This window comes from Gobius niger (assembly GCF_951799975.1).
Source record: "Gobius niger genome assembly, chromosome: 17".
Classification (NCBI taxonomy): domain Eukaryota; kingdom Metazoa; phylum Chordata; class Actinopteri; order Gobiiformes; family Gobiidae; genus Gobius; species Gobius niger.
In genome coordinates this window covers 14,371,155-14,393,595 of record NC_136868.1, presented here as the reverse complement: position 1 = coordinate 14,393,595, position 22,441 = coordinate 14,371,155, and the positions used below count along the sequence as shown (strand labels likewise).

General features: G+C 39.2%; 2 protein-coding genes across 2 annotated transcripts; one reads left to right on the top strand and one right to left on the bottom strand.

Moving 5' to 3' along the window:
• Positions 1-10,280: 10,280 nt before the first annotated feature.
• On the bottom strand, positions 10,281-20,418 carry LOC306976928 (uncharacterized protein). Its single transcript, XM_079575058.1, has 12 exons — positions 20,375-20,418; positions 17,943-18,015; positions 17,754-17,793; positions 17,535-17,686; positions 17,384-17,465; positions 16,578-16,740; positions 14,737-14,810; positions 14,537-14,613; positions 14,340-14,440; positions 13,938-14,026; positions 13,711-13,857; positions 10,281-10,795 (listed from the first exon to the last, which is right to left on the bottom strand). Exons 2-12 carry the CDS (start codon positions 18,006-18,008, stop codon positions 10,608-10,610), a joined length of 1,179 nt encoding a protein of 392 aa, XP_079431184.1. The 5' UTR covers positions 18,009-18,015; positions 20,375-20,418; the 3' UTR covers positions 10,281-10,607.
• A 252-nt stretch (positions 20,419-20,670) lies between these two features.
• mmachc (metabolism of cobalamin associated C) lies at positions 20,671-21,965 on the top strand. The gene is made up of 5 exons (XM_079574720.1): positions 20,671-20,763; positions 20,843-21,040; positions 21,124-21,276; positions 21,359-21,535; positions 21,665-21,965. Exons 1-5 carry the CDS (start codon positions 20,674-20,676, stop codon positions 21,845-21,847), a joined length of 801 nt encoding a protein of 266 aa, XP_079430846.1. The 5' UTR covers positions 20,671-20,673; the 3' UTR covers positions 21,848-21,965.
• Positions 21,966-22,441: the final 476 nt, after the last annotated feature.

The following is a 22,441-nucleotide window of genomic DNA, read 5'->3' as shown; positions in this document are numbered from 1 at the left end:
CAGAGGAGACAGTGAACTTTGAAACAGTTTTTTGTTTCATGTGGATTCTTCCAGTGATGAATGAGATATTTATCAAAAAAACAAGAGAAAAATCTGCAATTAGTCAGTCACCACAGTTACCACAATGGAATTTTCAGTTGCCCTCCACCTCAATGTTAAACTATAGGCTCTTTAGCATGTTGTGATGTCACGTGAACGCTACCTATTGTAAGAACTGACCTGGGCAGAGTTAAATACACGGCTGGTTTCCACTCGATTGACTTGCTGATGTAAATGCAGAGGAAATGCTGAAGTGGCAGCTCGAGGTCACACTGATGTGTTTGATCAGTTCTGTATAGATTTATTAAAAGAGGGAGCTGCCACGACTAATGTCTCATTGAACTTAAAGGCCGTATACCTGATTTTGTTGTCTACAAACAATGAAAGTTTAGTCTAGTTTAACCCTTTAATAGTTTGCTCAACCGTTTGGTAGAGCACACTTTATTGAATCATGTGTTGTTTCTAATTCTGCCTATCGCTACCATTCGGTTCAAGTTTGTAATGCTCAAAAATATCCAGTTTGGACTAGTATAGGTTGGGGTTGGACTGGTTTATGCTGGTTCAGAGCAGGTTTGGACCGGTTCCGACCTAGTTTGGACCTGGTAAGAGCAGTTTTAGACCTGTTTAGACCTGTTTAGACCAGTTTAGAACAAGTTTGGACTGGTTTATGCTGGTTTTGACAGGTTTAGAGCTGTTTTTCACTGGTTTAGAGGAGGTTTCGATTGGCTTCGACCAGGTTTAGATCAGGTCTGGCCGGATTGGTTTGTGCTGGTTTAGATCAGGTTTGGACTGATTTAAGGCAGGTAACTCAGAGGTCTATCAAAAAAATATAAAATAAACATAAACTACTAACATTGATGTTTGTCCTCCAATGCTTAGAAAATACAAAAAAGGCTGTAGGGAGTAACATTAAAGGGTTAAAGTGTACATTTAAACTGTCCAGAATCATTCCTAACTTTCCTTATACATTTCAAATCTCTCTATTCACATCGATGAGTTTATCATCAGGATTCACAACTTTCAGGGAGCATTAGAACTAGCGGGGTCGATCGATAACAAGGCCTTAAAATTAAAAGCACAAAACAAACTTTTTTCATATATTTTTACAATTAACTGAAGGACAAAAAGTTCAGGTATTGGGCCTTTAAGCACTTTGTTTCCAGACTTGTTAACACTTCAGTGTTTGTTGTTTTGCCTTTTGTTTTTGTGTTTTAATTAAAGATCCTTAAAACTATTTCATCATCCATCTTTGGTTACAGTCACTAACATTTCAGTCAACACAATCCTTTGTAACACCAGCATGACAACACAGTATTTCACTTGTGGTAAATGTTTTATTTGGCCGATGCATAAAAGTGCAAACACCCGTCTTTTTCTAACCACACAATGAATGGTGAACACATAACATATTTCCACAGTTGTTTTTTTCTATCAAATACATAAATTACTGAAGTATAGTAGAGTACACCATATTCTTATCTTTTATTGATAACTCGGTCTAGTCAAGCGTCTAACCCAGTGGGCTCCTCCCTGCGGCTCTGAGCTGAAGTGTTGCTCTCAATGGGAGATGTCTGACGCTGAAATATTTAACAGCTTGATACGAAGCTTTGCACAGTGTGATTCATGTCATGTACACGGCGGCATAAGGAGCCTCCAGCAGCACAGGGGTATAGTGAGAGCGCACACTTGTGTAGGAGGAGGCCAGGAAATAGTATGAATGACAATATGGCACTGGCTGGCTATGAACTGTAGGATACACATCTGGACATCTGGGAAACGGTGGGTGACACGTAGGGCTGTGCAATTAATCGAAATTCGATTACGATTTCGATTATTACATTAAACAATTACAAAATTAGCATAACTGGAAAAAAAAAAAAAAATATATATATATATATATATATATATATATATATTATTATTATTTTTTTGGCAAAGCAGACTTGCATTATTTCATGGCGCTGGGATTATTTTCCCTTCGCATTTCACGTGCCATGGCTCATGCTTTTGCCTGACATAAAAACAAACAGCGCTGTGTGATGATGTCATCAGGCCGCGCTGCTCAGTTTACTTGCGCAGGTGTGAGGGCAGGTGTGGAACAGAGACCTCTCCTTAATCGAGGCATACTTGAAATCATTTGTACTTTTGTGACTGTTCACAAAACAGAACATATTCAGCATAGTTTTTTTTATTAATAAATATATAAATAAAATAAATAATTGTTTTAAAGGCAACAAATAATCGTTTGAATAATCGGGATTTCAATTATGACAAAAATAATCGGGATTACTATTTTTTCAATAATCGAGCAGCCCTAGTGACACGGCAAAGAATTCATATCACAATTTCATTTTTATTTATTATACATTGACATTTGTATTATTATTAGCAGCTATTTCTCCACACTCCACTGTGATTCATTACATCTGCTGGTCACTCACTCAGAGACGGAGGCTGACGGTAGGAAGAGTTTATGAGGGAAAGTAGGCGGTATGTGTCTTCTGCCTTTAAGCAATGAAAAGCACTGAATCACAATATGACAAATTGGCTGATCATGAACATCATACATCACGCTTCGAACACATATTGTTATATTGCCCACCCTCTGCATCTAAGGCTTGAATACATTTTGTTTGTAATAAAACACAAGAGATCACAACAGAATATAACAAGTTAGACCTTTTAAAAATCGTCTTCAGCAGCTGTTATCTAACAATAAAGCATTCAGATTCATACCATGAACTTTTAGGAAGAAGGAATACTTAGCATAAATATACAATATAAGGCAGCACTTGCACAGTAATAAGATTAAAAGCAAATAATGTCAATAATAATACATTCAGCAAGCATCATGTGTAGGGCTGGGTAGCGTCACTTTGTTTCCCGATACCAAAACTGAAATATTTGTCATGGAGAACCAGAAAATGGAACAATAATGTTTGGAAGATCTGAACATCTGGTTCATCTCCAATGTCAGGAAATGTGTGGAAAATGGGGAATAAATTTAGGGGGAAATGGGGGAAAAATAAATAAATAAATTAATTAATTAAAATTGGGAAAAAATAAGGAAAAAAATTGGAAATAAATTGGCGGAAAATTGGGGAATATGTGGCAAGAAAATAAGAAAAAAAAATGGGCAAAACAAAATCTAGAAAAATGGGGCAAGAAAAAAAAGGAAATTGGGAGAAATTGTGTAAAAAAAAAATGGGCAAGATTTCGGAAAAAAATGTGAACTGGAAAAATTATGAGAATGAGGGGAAGAATGTGTTTAAAAAAATAATAGGGGGAGGGAATTTGTGAAAACATTGGGGGGAAAAATTATTTGAGCTAAAGTCGCTTCCTTTAATGCTGTCCCTGGACCAACAGCATCAAAACTTGGTTCTAAAGATATAAGATAACAGCAGCACCTAAACCTTTTTCCCGTTACCAGACTGGCATCGTTTAACGGTACCCGGCCCTAATCATGTGAATCATAAGAAACTAAATACTGTGTTTTGGAATCATGTGCCTTTAGTCAGAGACTAAACTCTACAGCCCTAAATATATTCAAAATATCATTCAAGACAGAGCATATCCTCAAGCTTTCCCTGCTTCTATAATTATTGATGTTTTAAAAGTCTTCAACTGGACTGAGCTGTGTGAGCTGAATGTGTTTCGCCTTCCTCAGAGTGTGAAAAGACCCGGTCCAGTTTACGACTTAGAAAACCTCTCCTGCAATGGAAAACTCCAGGATGGGAGACTACATTCATAATAGTATATATTATATATATATAGTAGTATATAGTATATATATATATATATACAATATTTCATAAAACAGGTTTAGGAGTAAAACATACTGTACACGTTACAAGGCGGAAACCAACAACACTGCTAGTTTCATGCATAATGTAAGAAAAAATAGTTAAATACTAGAGACTGGCCGTTTTAGACACAGCCGTCAACATTCACTCTACACTTTCAGTTTAACAGTCTGAACTTTCTGATCATTGGAGCCCTTATCGACAGTGCACAGGCGGGGGTGCCGAGGGTGCGGCAGAAACAAGGCATTATTATGATTTAATCTCAAAGTTGAATCTCCCTGAATAAGCACAACAGAAGTATATAATTGAAGCTGAGTAAGGAAAGATGCTGCGCTCATGTATTCTCAAAAAAGGAGCATTTAACAATAGGCTAGATGGGTTAAAATGACTTCATGTCTGTTCGGTTTGGCCCCGACATGTTTGTTTGTTTATTAAGATCCCCATTAGCCATTGCCCTTGACAATGGCTAGTCTTCCTGGGGTCCAGATTATAAAATCACATTTTCATACAATGACCACAGATCACAACAGCATAAAAATATAAATACACAATTACAACATATTACAATTGTTGCAGTGTGACAATAGAGTCTTTTTAAAAATGTTTATGTCTGCAATGTTAGAAATGTCTTTAGGCAGAGAGTTCCAGGATTTCATTCCTCTGAACATAACAGCCTTCTGTCCAGTCTGGGTTTTACATGATGGAAGAGTAAAATGACCATTTACTGCGTGTCTTGTGTTGAACCTATGTATAGAGCAGCTGAATACAAGTACATCATACAAAACCTTAGGGAGTTTTAACACAAGAATCTTTTTAAAGAAGCAAAGAAGAGCAAAGTGCAGTCTATTCTTCACCAATGTCCAGCCTAATGTTTGGTGCAACCTTTGAATATTTGTATATTTTGAGCACCGTAGCGCGAGACGTGCCGCCTTATTTTGCATTAACTGTAGCTTCTCAATATCTCTTTCGGAGGCACTGGACCAAACCACTGGGCAGTAATGTAAATGGGACAGAACAATGGTCTTGATCACTAGTGAAAGAACATTTTGGCTTAAATAATTTGAGCATCTTCTGATAACTGCCAATTCTCTTCCCATGACAGCAACAGTACGATCAATATGCTTGGACCACTTCAGTCTGCTGTCCATAATAACTCCCAGAAGTTTTGTTTCTTCTACTTGAGTGATCACTGTGCCATCGACTGAAAGTTCTAATTGTGGTTTTTCCTTTAGTTTCCAACTAGATCCCAGTATAATGCTTTTTGTTTTGGATGTATTCAACACTAGTTTGTTTGCATGAGCCCACCTTGCGACAGACTTTAGATCGCTGTCTAAGGAGCTCGACAGAACATCAGCTGATGAAGCAGGCAGGTATATCGTGGTATCATCTGCATACATCACAGCTTTAGCATGATCCAACACCAATGGCAGGTCGTTAGTGAAGATCGAAAAAAGTAAAGGCCCTAAACAGCTGCCCTGAGGTACACCACATTGCAATCGTTTTGAGAAAGAGAAACTACCGTTGTAAAAAACGCATTGTTTACGATGTGAAAGATAGCTGGAAAACCACCCAATAGCATGTAATGAAAATCCATAATACTTTAATTTTTCTAGTAACAACTCATGATCTAATAAATCAAAAGCTGAACTAAAATCTAATAAAACAGCTCCAACCAAATTGTTGTTGTCAATGGAGTGAAAGCAGTCATCTACCATCTGTGTCAGGGCAGTTGCGGTCGAGTGGCCCACACGATATGCATGTTGAAATTGTGTAAATAACTTATTATCCGTAAAGAATTGTTTTACTTGTTCAGTAACAATCTTTTCAAGAATTTTACTTAATATTGATAGCAGACTAATTGGTCTGCAGTTTGACCCATTCAAACTTTGCGTGGTATTTTTCGGAATTGGGATCACTTTAGCAGTTTTCCATGAAACCGGGAAAATGCTTTTATTTATACTTGTATTGAAAATATGGCAAGCAGGTCCAGCTATGTAATTGCCCACTATTTTCAGGAGTTTTCCATCCAAATCATCAATACCTCCCGGCTTGGTTATATCTATAGAGTTTAAATGCATTGTCACTTGCTTCGTGTTAATTTTTTTGAATTCAAAATTTATATCGGTTTTATCTGTAACAATTTGGCTGATCTCATGAGTTTTTCTTACAGAGTTATAAATTGGTATATTTATTCGGAGTTTGTCCACCTTATCAATAAATACATTATTAAAGTAATTTGCTATTTCACTAGGTTTAGTCAAAAATTTATTTTCTGTTTCAACAAAAGCAGGTGTTCGACTAGACTGTTTCCCCAATATATTGTTAATAGTTGCCCACAATTTCTTCCCATCCTTTAAATTTTCCCTTATATTCTGTTGAAAATGTTCCTTTTTCTTTTTCCTGTTCATACTGGTCACTCTATTTCGTAGTTTACAGTATGTTTCCCAGTCCTCTTTCAGACCTGTTCTATTTGCTGTTTGTTTAGCTGTATCTCTGTCTTTCATATGGCTGCGCAGTTCTGCATCTATCCAAGATGCTCTTTTCTTTCTCACTGTACATTTTATTATAGGAGCATGTTTGTTAATTATTGGATATAATAGATTTTCAAAAACTTGTAGTGCCTGGTCTGGGTGATCTTCCTTATACACATCAGCCCAACATATGTTTTCAATATCATTGCAGTATGTTCTCTGACAAAAGTTTTTATAAGATCTTTTATAGACAACAGTGGGTTTACCTTTTGGCACTTTTGTTTTCCTATTTATAGCCACCATATGATGGTCACTGAAACCAACAGAGACAGACAATCCTTTTGTGCACATGTCCTTTACATTAGTAAAAATAAGATCTATACAGGTAGATGTTCTTTTACCACAGCTGTTGTAATGTATTCTAGTTGGTTTGTCTACAACTTGTTCTAGGTTTCCTGCATCAGTGACATTTAAAAGTTGCTTCTTTAGGTGACAATCTGCTGACATCCAGTTTATATTAAAATCACCCAATAGGTAAATTTCATTTCCCAAATCACAGACATAGTCAACCATATGACACAATTCACTGAAGTAAGTAGCACTTGCACTTGGTGGTCTATAGCAGCATCCTACCAGCACTGGTTTAATATGTGGAAGGTGCACTTGCAACCAGAGAGCCTCCACACTGTCACGCATAAGATCTTTTCTCAATTTTACTGGTATATGATTCTGGATGTATATGGCAACCCCACCTCCGTGCTTATTTCGATCTTTCCGAAAGATATTATAGCCCTGAACCAAGACTGCATTATCAGAGAAAGATGAATCAAGATGTGTTTCTGTCAATGCTAAGATATGAAAATTATTGTTTTCTAAAATCTCAGATAATTCGGCAAGTTTATTTCTCACACTGCAAACGTTTAAGTGTGCAAGTTTTAACCCTTTTTTGGGCATTTGTACATGCATCACTTTTACCCAAAAACATCATCATGGGCAATTTAACACAACTTATTGTTTAGATTTCACTTGGATTACATTTTAGCTTCTGAAGATGGATACGTAATCAGTTTATCATAGCGAAGGAAGGCTATTTCGCCTCTTTCTCTGGCTGCCTTCATTGCTGGTATGAGTTCTTTGCGTTTTTGGCGCACAGATTCCGGATAGTCTTCATTTAAAAATATCTTTGTTCCCTTTAAGCATTTTGCTTTGTCCATGACCTGTTGTTTGTCCTTATGGCTTTGGAACCTCACCATAATTGGTCTTGGCCTGGTAGATGTATTCTTGAACTTCCCAATTCTGTGCACTTTGTCCACGATCATCTTGTTGTAGTCTAGTTTTAACTTGTCTTGAAAAACCTGCTTCACCTTTTCTTCTGAGTCTTGCCACTTCTCCTGAGGTATCTCTGGGATACCATCAATGAGAATGTTGTTTTGTTTGCATTGTGTTTCCAGATTATCAGCTTTTGAATCTAAGGCTAGCATTGACTCTGCTAATTTATGAATGTCATCTGTATTAGAATTGCATCCATTATTTAGTTCCTTTTGTGCAGCCTTTAGGTCATCCACCTCCTTTTGGGTGTACTGTAAGCTTGTCTTTAAATCCTGAAGATCTTTCATCAGGTCATCCACTCTCTTGGTGTTAGTGCTCATAATAATTTCTGTGAAGTTTCTGTAACTCTGCTCTTGTTGTTGCAGTAGCTCTTTAAAATGAACTCGTTCTTGTTCTAACAGCTCTCGTACCTGCAAGGCGGAGATGTAGTCCTCACCATTGTTGGCAGTGGCCCTTGGCATGGTGACTTAGATCCAGTCACCACACAGCAATGAGAGGAGTTGCAGATAGCCACACAATCAAAGAATGCTTCACAACAGCACGGGCAGGGGATGTAGCAGTAGCACCGCAGGGATGGAGGTTTCAGAACAGAACACCACCTCTTGTTGTTCAAAATTATAAACTGGAAACAGCCAGCATGGCAGACCAGCCTGTTGAGTGCAGGACCAAGCAGGCCCAAGGCCTTAATCTCAATCCAACCAGAATCTCTTGCAAGAAAGTCCATCCACAGCTTCTAATAACCAAACTGAACTGTATATTTGAGCACCATGTAGAAATGTCCAAAATGTATCCAAACCGCAGGTTTTAGTGTCAAAACTCTCAACACCACTCACAGAGAGCACAGACAGCACCCACGCAGTGGGTGCTGTGGGGACAGTGTGGGGACAGTGTGGGGACAGTTATTTAGGGAGACTTTGTGGTTTCGACAGTTACCAACGGTTTGTAACTCTCGACTCTCTCCCGATAGACAACGAGCTGCCAAAAACAAACGCTTTGATGTTTTAAGACTGGTACTAACTGTTCTGTTTAGTTCAGCGAGCCGTTTCATTGTTTCACTTCTGCAATAAACTCTGAAACTACATCAACTGGTCTCAAGTCATTCAATAGTTTTTACGCAGAATAAACATGTAAAATACTTTCAAGTGCACAGCTAAATACTGAGATTATTGGAAAACACAAGTATATACTCGAACTACACTGACTTTGATATAGTTTGGCTTCTGAATAATTCAATCAAAAGACCACATTAGATCATCAACAGAGCTATCCGTCTTACAGGCAGATGTAAAAGGCTTCGTGAATGCTTTTATGGGCATTTTCCTCTGGTACCTGGCCAAATCGCCCATCCATAGTCCATCCGCTATAGTACAAATGATCTAAATGCGGTCATAGAATTTCCTTCGATCACAGCGATAAACCACAAGGAAAGTTTTTTGAAAACCTTAGTCAGGGCCAGCACTAAAAACTGATCTAAAAGCCCCTGTACGCAAAGAGCTTTGCTGTCTAGTCAACTTTCTTACAGACAACACTGTACAGTTGGACGCTTTATTCTTTTTAACCTCTTAACCCCCGTCTTGTGCATTTTCTCCAGTTGAGCATTAAAGGGCAACGCCTCATTTGAAAGCTAAGACCTAAAGTTAATCTAAGCCTCTTCCTCGTTATGATTGTCACAGTTTTCTGCTTTTTGCTTGTGTTTTCATCACGTCATATTTTTGTGGCTTGATCACAGTGACATAACACATAAAAAAATAACAAATGTGGCTACAAAACAAACATGAAAACACGACAAAAATGTGACAAAAAAAGCAAAGAAAACATGACAAAAATATGGCAAAAATGCGACAACAAAGCAATGAAAACCTGACAAAAACACGTGACAAAAAAGCTATTAAAACGTGACAAAAATACATTAAAAATGCGACAACAAAGCAATGAAAACATGATAAAAACACAACAAAAATGACTAAAACATGAAAACAAAAACAAGGAAGAAGCTTAGATGAGTTACAGGTCTTTCTTGGCATTTCTCTGGCCTATAGGGGGTAAACTCCAGTCAACAAGCTTTTAGATTTAGGTAAAACTGGAGAAAATGTGCTCCGTTAAGATAGGGGTTAATAGTATACAGACGGCATCTGTGGAATGGCCCATATATGGTCATGTTTGAAAACAGTAAAGAGGGGAAAAAAATTGAGAAAAATCTAAACTTTCTCTAATTATTCAAAAACTGCTTTAACAAATGCTGAATTATGAATATAGTTTTCTACTAAATAAAGATATAAAGACATGGGGAGGAGCAAAGTGGTTCAACAGCCCATACATAAATAACAGAGAATGCTAACATGATGCTACATGCTAGCATCGGGCTAATGCTAACGGTTAGCTAGCACTAGCTACAACTGCCGTTTTTTCGCTTCTACTGAACAATTTGCTGTGAGAAAATATCCATATGGACCCGATTTAGACTTGACTTTATTTGTATGTGATGAAGTTCATATTCTACCAGAAAATGGCTAAAGAGTGAAAAATTGTGTTTCTCTAAAGATTCTATCCTCCCCGCGGCGAAACCACGCCCCCTTCTATCACGAGATGCCGTCTGTATTGCTTTTACTCTTCTCCTGTGCCAGTAGTTGGATTTTTCTATTGTACCATCTGAAATAGTTTTTATTCAAAAGTATATTGTTTTGTCTTTGTAGATGACGTAATAAGTTATGTATGAAAGCTCTAAACTACGACAAAGAAGAGACATTATCTGCTGGCCTTTAATAAAGCTGCACAATGTCCAGTGCAGTGAAAGGCTGACCTACATTCCCCTTCATGCGTGTGCTTTTGTTGCCTCGATCACTTTCTTCTTCACTCTGTTGGAAAACACTAGAGGCTTTCTCTTGGGGAACATCTCAGTAACACGGTCAGCTTTCATAATCCAGTACAGGTCATATTCAGAGAATAAAAAAACAGTGTGAACAGGTCAAAGGTCATTGAGACTCAGGTCGGATCCGAAATCTGGGTTTTCATCTTCGTCGTCAACGAAACCCCCGCCATCCTCACCATCTTTATCTTCATCACCGTCGGCGTCGTCCAAGTCGGAGTCAGGACCGTCCAAGTCACTGCGCCGGGACTTGATGCTCAGTCGAACTCGAGGCTTCTGCTGAGGAGCTGGAGGAGAGAGAAGCAGAGATGAGTTAAAGAGTCTTTAAGCAATTAGTAGAAGTATTACAGTAGTTAGTATTTGTGTGTAAAAATGAAATTACATGAAAACTGGACAATAACTCGGTAATAATATGGAAGAAGCCATGCTATTTAGTTACTAATTATGCTGTAAATGTCAAGTAAAAGTGGAAAATGTTTTACTTGTTTTTATAATCAAACTACCTTCCTACCTCACATAATGGAAAAGATACATATTAATTAACTATTGACTTTTGTTCATTAATCCTCACCCTAACCGAGCAAATTTACCCTAGCTTTACCCAAATCTAAAAGCTTCTTGACCTGATTGCTTACAGCCTCAAGGCCTGTGTAACGGCTGATTTGAAAGCTTAGACCTTCAAAACTCATCTATTTCTTTTGCCACATTTTTGCCACATTTTTGCCACATTTTTGTCGCATTTTTGCCACATTTTTAAAAATGTTTTTGCCACATTTTTGCCCCATTTTCATTGCCTTTTTGCAGCATTTTGGTGACATTTTATTAGAAAAAATTTCCCTCCGTGATCAATCCACATAAATATGACAAAAACGCAACAAGCATGATTAATTTAGCAGTTCTTAACTTTCAAATGAGGTGATAAGATAAGCTATACTCTGGTCTATAGCCTCTAAGTTGAGAAGCTTTTAAATTTGGGTGAAGCCGAACTGAAGGAAATGCACTCAGTTAGGGTAAGGTTAACTTAAGAGGTTATCTGGAAACCTCTCTGAATGTTCCCACTAACACTGTGCTGTTATGAGCGGTTTACAATTGCTGAATGAACTCTCTAGAACTCCCAAAGCACTCTGGGAAACATTCAGGCCAAAGATCGTAATCTCTTCCGGGCAGTGTTATAAACTTCTGTTACAGTAGGTCCCAGGAGTGAAGTAAATGCTCATTTACATAAATAAATAACAAGAAGCTCTCCAGTAACAGGACAGCTATTATGTGAAGAAAACAACAATGAAGACATGAAATAAAGGGCTTATTTCATTCTGGAGATAAAATTGCTCCAACTAAAATACGACTACAGCTTTGGCGGTAAGTGAAGAAACACTCATCTAACTAATCAATTTCTCAATTTAGAGCAGTGGTTCTCAAGCTTTTTGTACCAAGTTCCTCCTCATACTAGGGGTGGGAACCTCCGGGTACCTCACAATTCAGTACGCGATACATGGCTTACGGTAACAAAACTCACGTGCGCCACAAACGATGCATCACGATTTTCTTTTTTTTTAACATGCCACTTTCAACCTTTATTTGTAACATTCTGCAAATTGTTCATCATTTACATTTCTTTTAAAGTCCTTTGTTCCCCTTTTTCTGTGTGTATAAATGATTCTTGACTTAAACACTGAAAATCGGTCTATAGATCTGTCAGTGACTTAAGAAACCACAGTCCTATTTCAAAATGAATAAATCAACCCTAAATAAATTTTAAAAGGACTATACGGAGTTTAAAAATGTTAAAATGATGTATTTTCCTCCCCCTACATGTACCAGCCATGTCCTAATGTGTAGAAGACCTGTTCACCACAACTGCCTTTAAAATCCCCTCCTTCTGGTCGAAGTGCCTTCATGCACGAGCTTGATATAGAAGGTGGTTACGTGTATGACCTGAGGTGGCAGTAGTGAGTATAAAATGGCAAACTTGCATCTAGCCCCTTTAAACTATCACTAAAAGTAATATAATTTTGTGACAGTGTCAAAGTGCTGCCCTCTGCTGACTGCATTCGTGATCATTATTGGCCTCTATTGCCTGTGAAAACAATGGACCACTGCTGCCTCATTAATATGAATGACATCACTCATTAATTATGCATAATGTCATCAAAAGCATTGATATCAGAATAAAAAGGTATTGCATCGTTCCGCAAAACATCGCGATATATCGAAAAATATTGGAACGTCTGAATATATTGTCACACTTCTACTTCATACATTGTTCTTATACCTTGTACATGTTCCAGAGTTTGAAAAACACTGACGTAGAGGCTTAAAAGTGTTATTGAGAGTGTGCTAGTATTTCACAGGCGAGCAATTTAAAATGCAATTTCAAACCTCTACTGACTAATCAAAACCGTGGAAAGTTATATGATTATAAATTTGAATGAATGTGTAATCTCCGCCTTCACAATAATCCCCAAATTGCGCATGATTTTTTAATGAACTACAGTGAGTCAGCTGTAATGACATGACTCATGGGTAAGCTGGGGCAGATGTGTGTGCACGAGGAGGAGGAGGGAGGAAGGGGGAAGTTCCCGTCATCGCTGTGTGCCCATCTGGTGCACCGCCCCGACGTTTACCGACGCCGAGCCAAAATGTTGAGTGTTCACAGCAGATCAATGTTGGTGCACAGAAGGCTCGTGAAAATGATCGAAGGCAAATCTGAGTCAGGGCGGCACATGTGTGATTTACTGTATGACGACAGTGGCATTGACGGGACACTGACAACAGTTCCTGACAGGTCGCCCCAATGGAATTGAAGGATGGGTCAAATGCAGAGAACAACCTTGATTTTAACTCTTTTGTCATAAAATAGTGTATTTATTCTGAATTGCATTGGGCACTTCCGATGTGGTTCTTGCTTCTAAAAGTGTGATTTGTTACAGTAGAGTCTTTTAACCTCTTAACCCCCGTCTTAACCTAATGTGGAAAAAAAAGCAATGCAAATGCAATAAAAAACACACAACAAAAACGACTACAACGTGATAACAAAACCAAGGATGAAGCTAAAAGTGTTATGTAGGTCTTAGCATTCAAATGAGTCATTACATTGGCCTATAGGCTGTAAACTCTAGTCGAGAAGCTTTCAGATTTGGATAAAACTGGAGAAAATGTGCTTGGTTAAGGCGGGGGTTAAGAGGTTAAGCCACTTTCTCACCTGGATCATTATCTTCCAGCCACGACAGGTCATCTGAGCTAATTTCAGCTAAACTTGGCGTTGGGCTAAAGTCCTCTGAGTCGGAGTCGTCCAGGGACCGGTCAGCTTTCACTTTTGACCTGTTTTGGGAGTGAGGAACTGGAAGCTCTGGACTCCCTGAGTCAGACAGAGAAAGTTAACATCTAATGCTGCATTAATTTTTATGAACGTAATTCATAGAGACATACCAGTTGTGTGGACAGACAACAAAGGAGTGGGCACCCGGTCACGTAGGACAAGATTTCTGACTTCATCTTTCAGCTCAGATACAGTTGCTCTGTTTCACATTAAAACAACCAGTTAAATGTGGATAAATGACACTCAAGCTGATAAAACGTGAATATGAAATATTGGTAGCACAACAACACCGTGCCAACTTTATTTATAAAGCACTTTAAAAACTTTACAGTTCACCAAAGTGCTGTAAGGAAAGGCATGTTTATTTATACTACGCATTTCATACACAAGGCAACTCAATGCGCCTACACAAAAAATATTAAAAAGTTGGGACACAGGGTCATCAAAATACTGGGAAAGCAAATGCATTTAATTATGTAAAACAAGCTCTTTATAAACATGTCCCTGTATACCTGATCTGATGGACTTCTTGTTGTGTGTGAGAATACTGAGAGACAGTCTTTGCCAAATCTGTGCTGTGAACCCGATAACAGTCTGACAGCTCCTCCAGCGTCTGAGAAAAGTGCACACAAAGAGAAACGGTGGGGACTTGAAAGCAACACAACCATAAATTTGAATAGTGAAATGATTTGAGTGGCAGACGGCGTACCTTGCAGCTGTGCTCATACTGCCGCCTGCTCTCTCTGGCTTCAGTCTGCTGGAGAAACACATCCTCCTCCTGCCGTCCTGTCAAAAATCAACCAGAGCGAATGTTATACACGAGACTGAGCCTGTCCATGTATTTAAAGTGTGTTGTGGACATGTGCGGTCCTGCAGAAATGACAGTGTATAATGGATAATGTTACTCACTCAGCCTGGTTTTCAGCTGCTCCACCTCTGTGCGCAGGTGTTCCAGCTCCTCTCTACGAAGTTTAGTGCTAAAACTAAAGAACAAAAACAAGACAATGAATTTACAGTAAACTTACATTGTAGTGATACAGACAGCAACCTTTGGGAAAGCTCAAAAAAGTTACAAGGTAATGTTGTTTAATGGGGTTTTACAAAAGCAATCAGCAACTACAGTGTTTCCTTAAGAAGAACTAAGTAACTTGTTTACCTAAATAAATCCTTTCCGTAGTCCCTCTGGGGGTAGTACAAGTTTATTCCCCCTGGTGTCTCTGGCCAGAAAACCACCCTTATAACTTTCCTGTCTCCGGGTCGGAGGCGCAAGACACACTAATAGAATCACAAAGAAGAAGCTAACAGGCTAACGGGCAAAGCTAACTGAGGGCTAGCACCACTTTAGCAGTATTTACAGGCAAGTTTGAGTGAAAAAAAAAGATCTCCATTGTGTAATTGGATGAACAATATCCCTCTCTCCCTTTGTCTTTTCTGTCAGCGTAGTATTTGCTCTCACAGACAATTAATGAGTTAAAAAAACGCAACATGCTACAATACCTGCAGTGGCGCTTATGGCCTCTAGGGGCATGAGTTACTTAGTTCTGCTTTAATGGTGCATTCTCTACTTGCACACGACCCATAATGCTTTGCGCCTCGGGGGGTAACTGGGAGCTGGAGGCCTTTGAGTGCGAGTGAAGCTACAGCCAAACACTGGGGAAAAACAACTTCTGCTATGCTCCAAGAATCGAAAAATGGAATACGGAACTACAAAGCACTGCACACGAGGTTAATGAGAGCTTTTTTTCCCGATCGACTTTTCAAAATCAATAGATGAAAAGGCTTTTTAAAGCTTCGCTTTGTTGAATTTGAAATTTCTTTGAAGGTATTTGGAAGCTTAATATTAGTCTCTTCGATCACAGCTCGCGACACCATATTGTGTACATTAGTGACCCCCCAAGGCGCAATGCATTATGGTATTACACAAGTAGAGAATAATGGAACTCTTTATGTGGGAAAAAAAACTTTATATGAGTGGTCAGCATGGCACCTTTTCGAGACGGTGGTCTCTACAACGCTCCAGGATCCTTTGTTTTGTAGGTTTTCCGGTGAGAGGCCTCTGTCAGCAGTGAAAAGCTTCCTGGAGCATCCTAGAGACCACTGTGATCGAAAATATAGGCGCCATGCTGACCATACAGCTGCTGGGCCACTACAAGGCCTAATATACACACATATCAACTATTTTTTTGCATAAAAAGTTGCATAATGCATCTTTTAAGCCACATTGCGCAACATTTCACCCGGTGAATAGAAGAAAATACTAGCATTTATTTCATTACAGATATATTTATTGTTTAAATATACCTAAAAAATGAACAAACGTGTGTTCGCTGTGACTTTAATGAGAGCGGGATGTCTCCTGCTCGTCTCCATGGAGATGTTGACTAAAGGCAGCCAAATACGGGATTTATTTAGGTTAGGTCCTCATCCAAATCCATTCTTTGATTACCCACAGGCACAGCTTAATACAAAATGCTACGCCGTGAGCCTTTAACCATACCATACCATAACCATAACCATAACTTAACCATAAAAACATGATATTGGTGGTTATAAAAACTGATTATGCAATTTTGACTTATGACCCAGTTGTCCATCCTGAAAGCCGTCTTATCTGTGCTCGTGGACTCCTTCACTAAAATGTTCCTCCTTCTATTTTAGCATTTTAAAACTTCCTGTGCATTTTCCAACCTCCATCATCATCCCCTTTTGTTTCCGCGGACCACATGAACAGACCTCCGCATGATCCCCACCTCTCCTCCAGTGACGTTGCCCTGGTGATGTGTCCACGGAGACTGCTCAGCTCCCGTCCCACTTCCCGCCTCCACTGGTCCATCCTCCGCTCGGCCCCCGGACTCTGCTCCCTCCACAGCGTCCCTCTCTCCCTCAGATCCTCGCGCAGTCTCTGTATTTCCTCTGGGGAAGTTAAAGAATACGATTTGTTTTTCTCCTTCAGGGTGCGTCGGAGAAAATTTAATTACACCATTAGCATCGTAATTAACAAGGTTTTATAGAAGGGCAAGATAAGCCAGTGGACATAGAAGTGTTATCCAACAAATTATACATAATGGTTTGAGATATGTGCATTTAATTAGAGAGAGCTGTTATCAATGTGTCATAAAGAAGTTGGCAAAATTCAAATGGATCACGTGCACAGAAATGATTATGTGCAATTTTGCAAATTTGCAGGGCAAAAACCATTTAGTTTCCTGCCTTTCAGAGCTTTTACTATCAGCAAAGTTAGACTGCACTGATGTGGACTGCAAATGAATGTACGTATCATAAAAAAAGTGTCTTGGGAAACAGAATGTCCTGAAAAGTTGGACACTTTTTTGCAGTGAATGGAGCTTGTCAAGAATCAAGAATCGTGTGTATACTGGCTGTAATAACAATATTGCAATAAAAGTTAAAGGATTTGCCGGTGAAATTATGTAGGAAAAAACAATCTGGCTTTTGATCTGATAATTACAGTTTCTTCACATGATGTTTTTCAGTATTTGGGTGTGTCACTGTTTTCTGGCAGAATACATGGCCTAGAATAAAATAAGGACGGAAATACCTTGTAACGACTGGATAAGACACTGCTGTGACTGCTTCTCTCTCTCCATGCCGTACAGCTGTTTGGTGAGAGACTCGATAGCCTTCAAGAAGGTGACATTGTTAGACAAACAAGTAGATCTACTGTTAAATACATAACTACTGTGACGGACCTTGCCCTGGATTTGAAGCTGCGATTGGATGGCGGCCAAGTCTGTCCACTGCACATTTGGACTGACGGGTGAGGAGAGCTGACGGTGAAGAGCGACTCGGACAGATGGAGTGAACTCCGATTTTTCAACTTTATCATTGACTGGGAACATGTCTAAAACACAAATGCAGCGTAAAACAAAACAACTGTATCAACTTATATGAAATGTGATTTTGCATACCTTCTCTGTTTGAATATTTACTTGTTGTTGTAAGTCTCTCCTGTGAAAATAAACACTGAGTAAACAAATGAATCTTCTCACAGACATTTCAAAAGAACTGCTGCCATCTAGAGACCTATTAACCACGGAGTACACGATTGCTTTCTTTCAGCACAGCGTTCATGTCCCATTACACAAAGCCACACTTACCCTCATCTTGGCGACGCTGCTGTCTGCTACTGACAGGATGGAGCTCAGCTGACTGTCCCAGTTCATCTCTGCGCTGAAAAGTAATAGTGAGTAAGTATAATAGTGAGGTCCAATATGTCACGAAACTAATAAGTGTCCAGAATACATTTTGATTATTGCTTGTATCTCATATACGGCTACTTAGTGAGGTTCTTTTCTGAGCAAGAGAAAGAACTATGCTGAACGGAGTAGGTAACTTTAGAAGTGTCTCGTGGTTAGCCGTTTGGGGCAGCAACCTGGCTACGATCTTTGACACCTTGATGGGGATTGTATTACTTCCATCTCAGTCATTTTGAAAATTGAGTGACAGCTGCACATGGAGAAGCATCAGGGCAAGGGTAATTTTAATTTCACCCAATAAATAGAATAGAATACAAGGATTACTTTCATTACAGGAGCTTTTACTGGTGAAAAACAGAGGTGGGTAGAAGAGCCAAAATATTTACTCAAGTAAGAGCAACGTTACTTTCAAATAATTTTATTCAAGTAGAGGTAAAAAGTAGTGGCCCAAATATTCACTCAAGTAAGAGTGAAATAAGTACTTGGAGAAAATTTTACTTGAGTATTCTGAGTGCTGAGTAACTAAGGGTAAAAAACTAAGAGCAAAACATGAAACGCAATATTTCCATTGAAAATGCCATACAAACCTATAAAAACAAGTCATTATGAAGAATTAACCTTTTACCCCAGGCGTGCATTTTCTCCAGTTCAGCTTTACCCCAATCTACAGGCTTATTGACTGGAGAGCTATAGGCCAATGTAACGCCTCATTTGAAAGACCTACAAAACTAATCGAAACTGATCTTTTCCCTTGCGTTGTCATCAGTTTTTTCACATTCTTTTTCATCTGATTTTTGCCACTTTTTGTTGAGTTTTTGTCACATTTTTGTTGCTTTTTTGTGGCTTTCATGTCACTTTTTTGTTGCACTTTAACTGCTTTCTTTCTCAATTTTTATCCCATTTTTGTTGCATTTTCATCCTCGTTTTATTGGTTTTGTTTTTGCTGCTACTTTGAAGTTTTGTTCAAGAAGCTTTTAGATTTGGGCAATTACAAAATGGAGAAAACGTGCTCGGTTAAGGCAGGGGTTAAGAGGTTACGTGAACACAAAATACATTTATTTTTCGCATTGGAAAGAGGATTTTTTTTCACTTAAAGGAATAGGCCACCGTTTTTCCAAACTGAGATATGTTCTTACATCCCAGCTCCTGCAAATGCACACTGTCATTGTGTCCTTGGGCAAGACACTTCACCCTACTTGCCTCCAGTCTCTGCGTACCTTGGTGTATGAATGAGAGAGTGAATGGGTGACTGGTTCCTTACTGTAAAGCACATTGGGCCTGACAAAGGTAGAAAATATATATATTATATACTGTATATAAGTTGAGTCTATTTACTATATACCATTCCATACTGAGATATGTTCTTACCCGAGTTTAGACAAGTTGATACGTACCTGTCTGGTCTTTGTGTGTGCCCGTGGAAGAGCTTGGTAGCTTCCAACTTCACCCCTGTTTGGAGCTATAGGAATATGCTGGGAGAGGCCAAATGCTAACAACATCTTTGCTTGTCTGAGCTCACGCACAAAGACCAGACAGGTACGTATCAACTGGTCTAAGCTCAGGTAAGAACATATCTCAGTATGTAAAAACAGTGGCCTGTTCCTTTAAAGATTTACTCACAGTGGCATGAGTTACTATTTGTTTTACTCAAGTAAGTGTACAGATACTTCATTTCAATATTACTCAAGTAGAAGTAAAGTACAGTGAGAAAGAAAAGTACAATTACTTCAAAAAGTTACTCAAGTACACGTGCTTGAGTAAATGTAACTGAATACTCACTGCCTCTGGTGAAAACCCAAACCCTCTTTCCAGTGAACGTGCCTGCCTCTCCTCGGTCCTGACTGGGACACCACCACCACCTTGTACCCCAGGAAACATTGAGGTTATGTCCACCTCCTACTGATTCATTTTTGACAACCACAGCAAAAATAACACTGTGGGGTGTGCAGCTGATCATTAGGATGTTGGCTTATTTGTCAGGGTTCTTCTGTCTAGCAACAAACCACCATGAATGTTCCGCAGCATGGCTTTAGTGAGGATACGTATCGTCTTGGCAGTGTGTGCAGGGTAACACAACATTATGTTTGCAGTAAAGTGGTAAAATAGCTGCACACGGAGCTCGCTTGGTAAATTTGGCTAATCCGATGGGCAGTCAGGTTAGCAGAATGGATGCTCCGTGTTGTGGAGGAATGAGACAAGGACACCTTAACGTCTTCAAACCGGACAAGGAGCATTTACATTTAAAGAATAGTCTAGTTGTCTTATAAACCGAAAAAGTTTTAAATGTTAAGTGATCACAATGAAAACAACGATGATTTTGTTTTTTTTCTTACCAAAAACGTCCATCCACTTTTAAATCCAAGAGCACATAAACAACAACGTGATTGCGTATGACGTAAACGCGACGTGCCTTGTGGGTAATGTAGTTTGCAACTGGCGGGTTGCGTGAGTTTAATCAAAGTGCCTTTACATTTCCTCGCGTATAACTGCAGTATTTATACATTGTTACTTGTAGTAATATTCTTGTGCATTATTAAACGAACTTCTTCCAAAAAATCTTGCTTTATTTGAGTGATGAAGTTTAAAACGACTAATATCCCATAATGCAAAGTTTTAAATTATACTTTCAGCTATGGCGGCGTCCACTGTCAATGTGGAACATGTAACTAAACTTCTTCAAGACTCTCTTTGTGAACTGGGGTTTGAAGTAAACCCTCTAAAGGTAAGACTTTCGAAACACCGTCATGTTATACAAAAATAAATTAATTTGTCTTTATTTTATTTTTTTCCTGCTGTTTTAGATTGGCTGGTATAATAATGTACTACCTGCTTCACTGCACTTGCCCTACCCAGAGGACACTTTTGCTGTTGTGGTACTCAGCACCCCCTCCATGTTTGAACAAGCTTTCTTGCCCTTTCTGGAAGAGCAGAGCTTCCAGGGACTGTCTGACCCCATAGACCAGTGTGTAAAGCAATGTGTCTCCTCTGCTGTGTCACAGGTGAATAAATGGTTTGTACAGTTTTGATCACATTGCTCAGATACTCGTTGCATCTTTTTTAAATATCTATGTTACTTGTACAGTGTTTTTCAGGTCAAAATATAGCTGTATCGTATGACTATGAGCTGCTCCCAAGTCGAAAACCAAAGTTCTTAGCACAGACTGCAGCCCATGTCTCTGGAGCGGTTTTCTACTACCAGCAGTCTGATGTCCCACAACAGCCCTGGGGGAACAAGGTAACCTTTAGCTTTGAACATCTGCCCCTTTATATCCCCTATTCCCAACCTTCATACATATGTTTTATTCTGATCTTTGTAGAAGATGTATGGCGTGTGTGTGCATCCAAGCTTCGGAGGCTGGTTTGCCATCAGAGCTTTGCTGGTGTTTGAGGATGTGACCGTGGGCTCTGAGCTGCAGCAGCCTGTTCCTCCCGACTGTGTTCCCTCCAGAGAGGACAGGATACATTTACTGGAGGCTTTCAACTTTAACTGGCAGGTACTGAACCCGATATATCCAAACTCTTAAGCATTTCAGGTTACAATCTTGAATTAATGCAAGGCAGACAGATGAAGGAAACCCATGCATCACTATTGCATACCATAATGAGAATCTTACTGTGTTCAGGACTGGACTTACAGAGACATCATCAGCCCGGTGCAGACCTACTCACAGAAACAAAAGGACTACTTTGGCGCTCTGCCTGCACAACGTTTGGATCTGCTGAAGACCTGGGGTTTTCTCCAGAAAGACGGCTCTGAAGGTGAAGTGACCTCAGACACAGAGAGACAGGCAAACGGACATGGATGACCTGCGGGAACCACTGCACTGCATAGGTTCGTTCATAAGCAACATAAATATCCAGAAATATTGGTGTTGGGTACACACTACACAGGTACACAGTTATATCAGATCAGGATTTATGATGTTCTATGTTCACCTTATTCCGCCCCACCCACTTTTGCCTCTTTTTGCCTTGTCTTGACACTTCAAGTGCGATGCCCGTTCATTTAAACGGAGAACGAGGGAAAATGTCTGCCGCTCAAATCTGATGTTTAGTAGATTGATTTGTGTAAAATGTCAAATGTTCATTTGCACCAACAAGTCAACACTGCACCATTTCTCTGCGCGGCCTGATAACGGCTTTGTTTTCGTGTAGTAACTGATATTATGTGGACTTCTCCAGATCTAAGTCAACAGATAGGAGAAAAGGGGCGGGCACAATTCATGGCGGCGCCCGCACAAACCTCCGGAATACGGTGAATAGGTCAAATTAGACACAGTTATTTATTTGTCCATTGTGTTTTAAATGACACCCCTTTTTTACTGCAATGGCTTACCTTACTTGAATCTTACTGTACTGTACTAGAATACTTCTAATTTTCTGAAATAAAGATGTGGGTT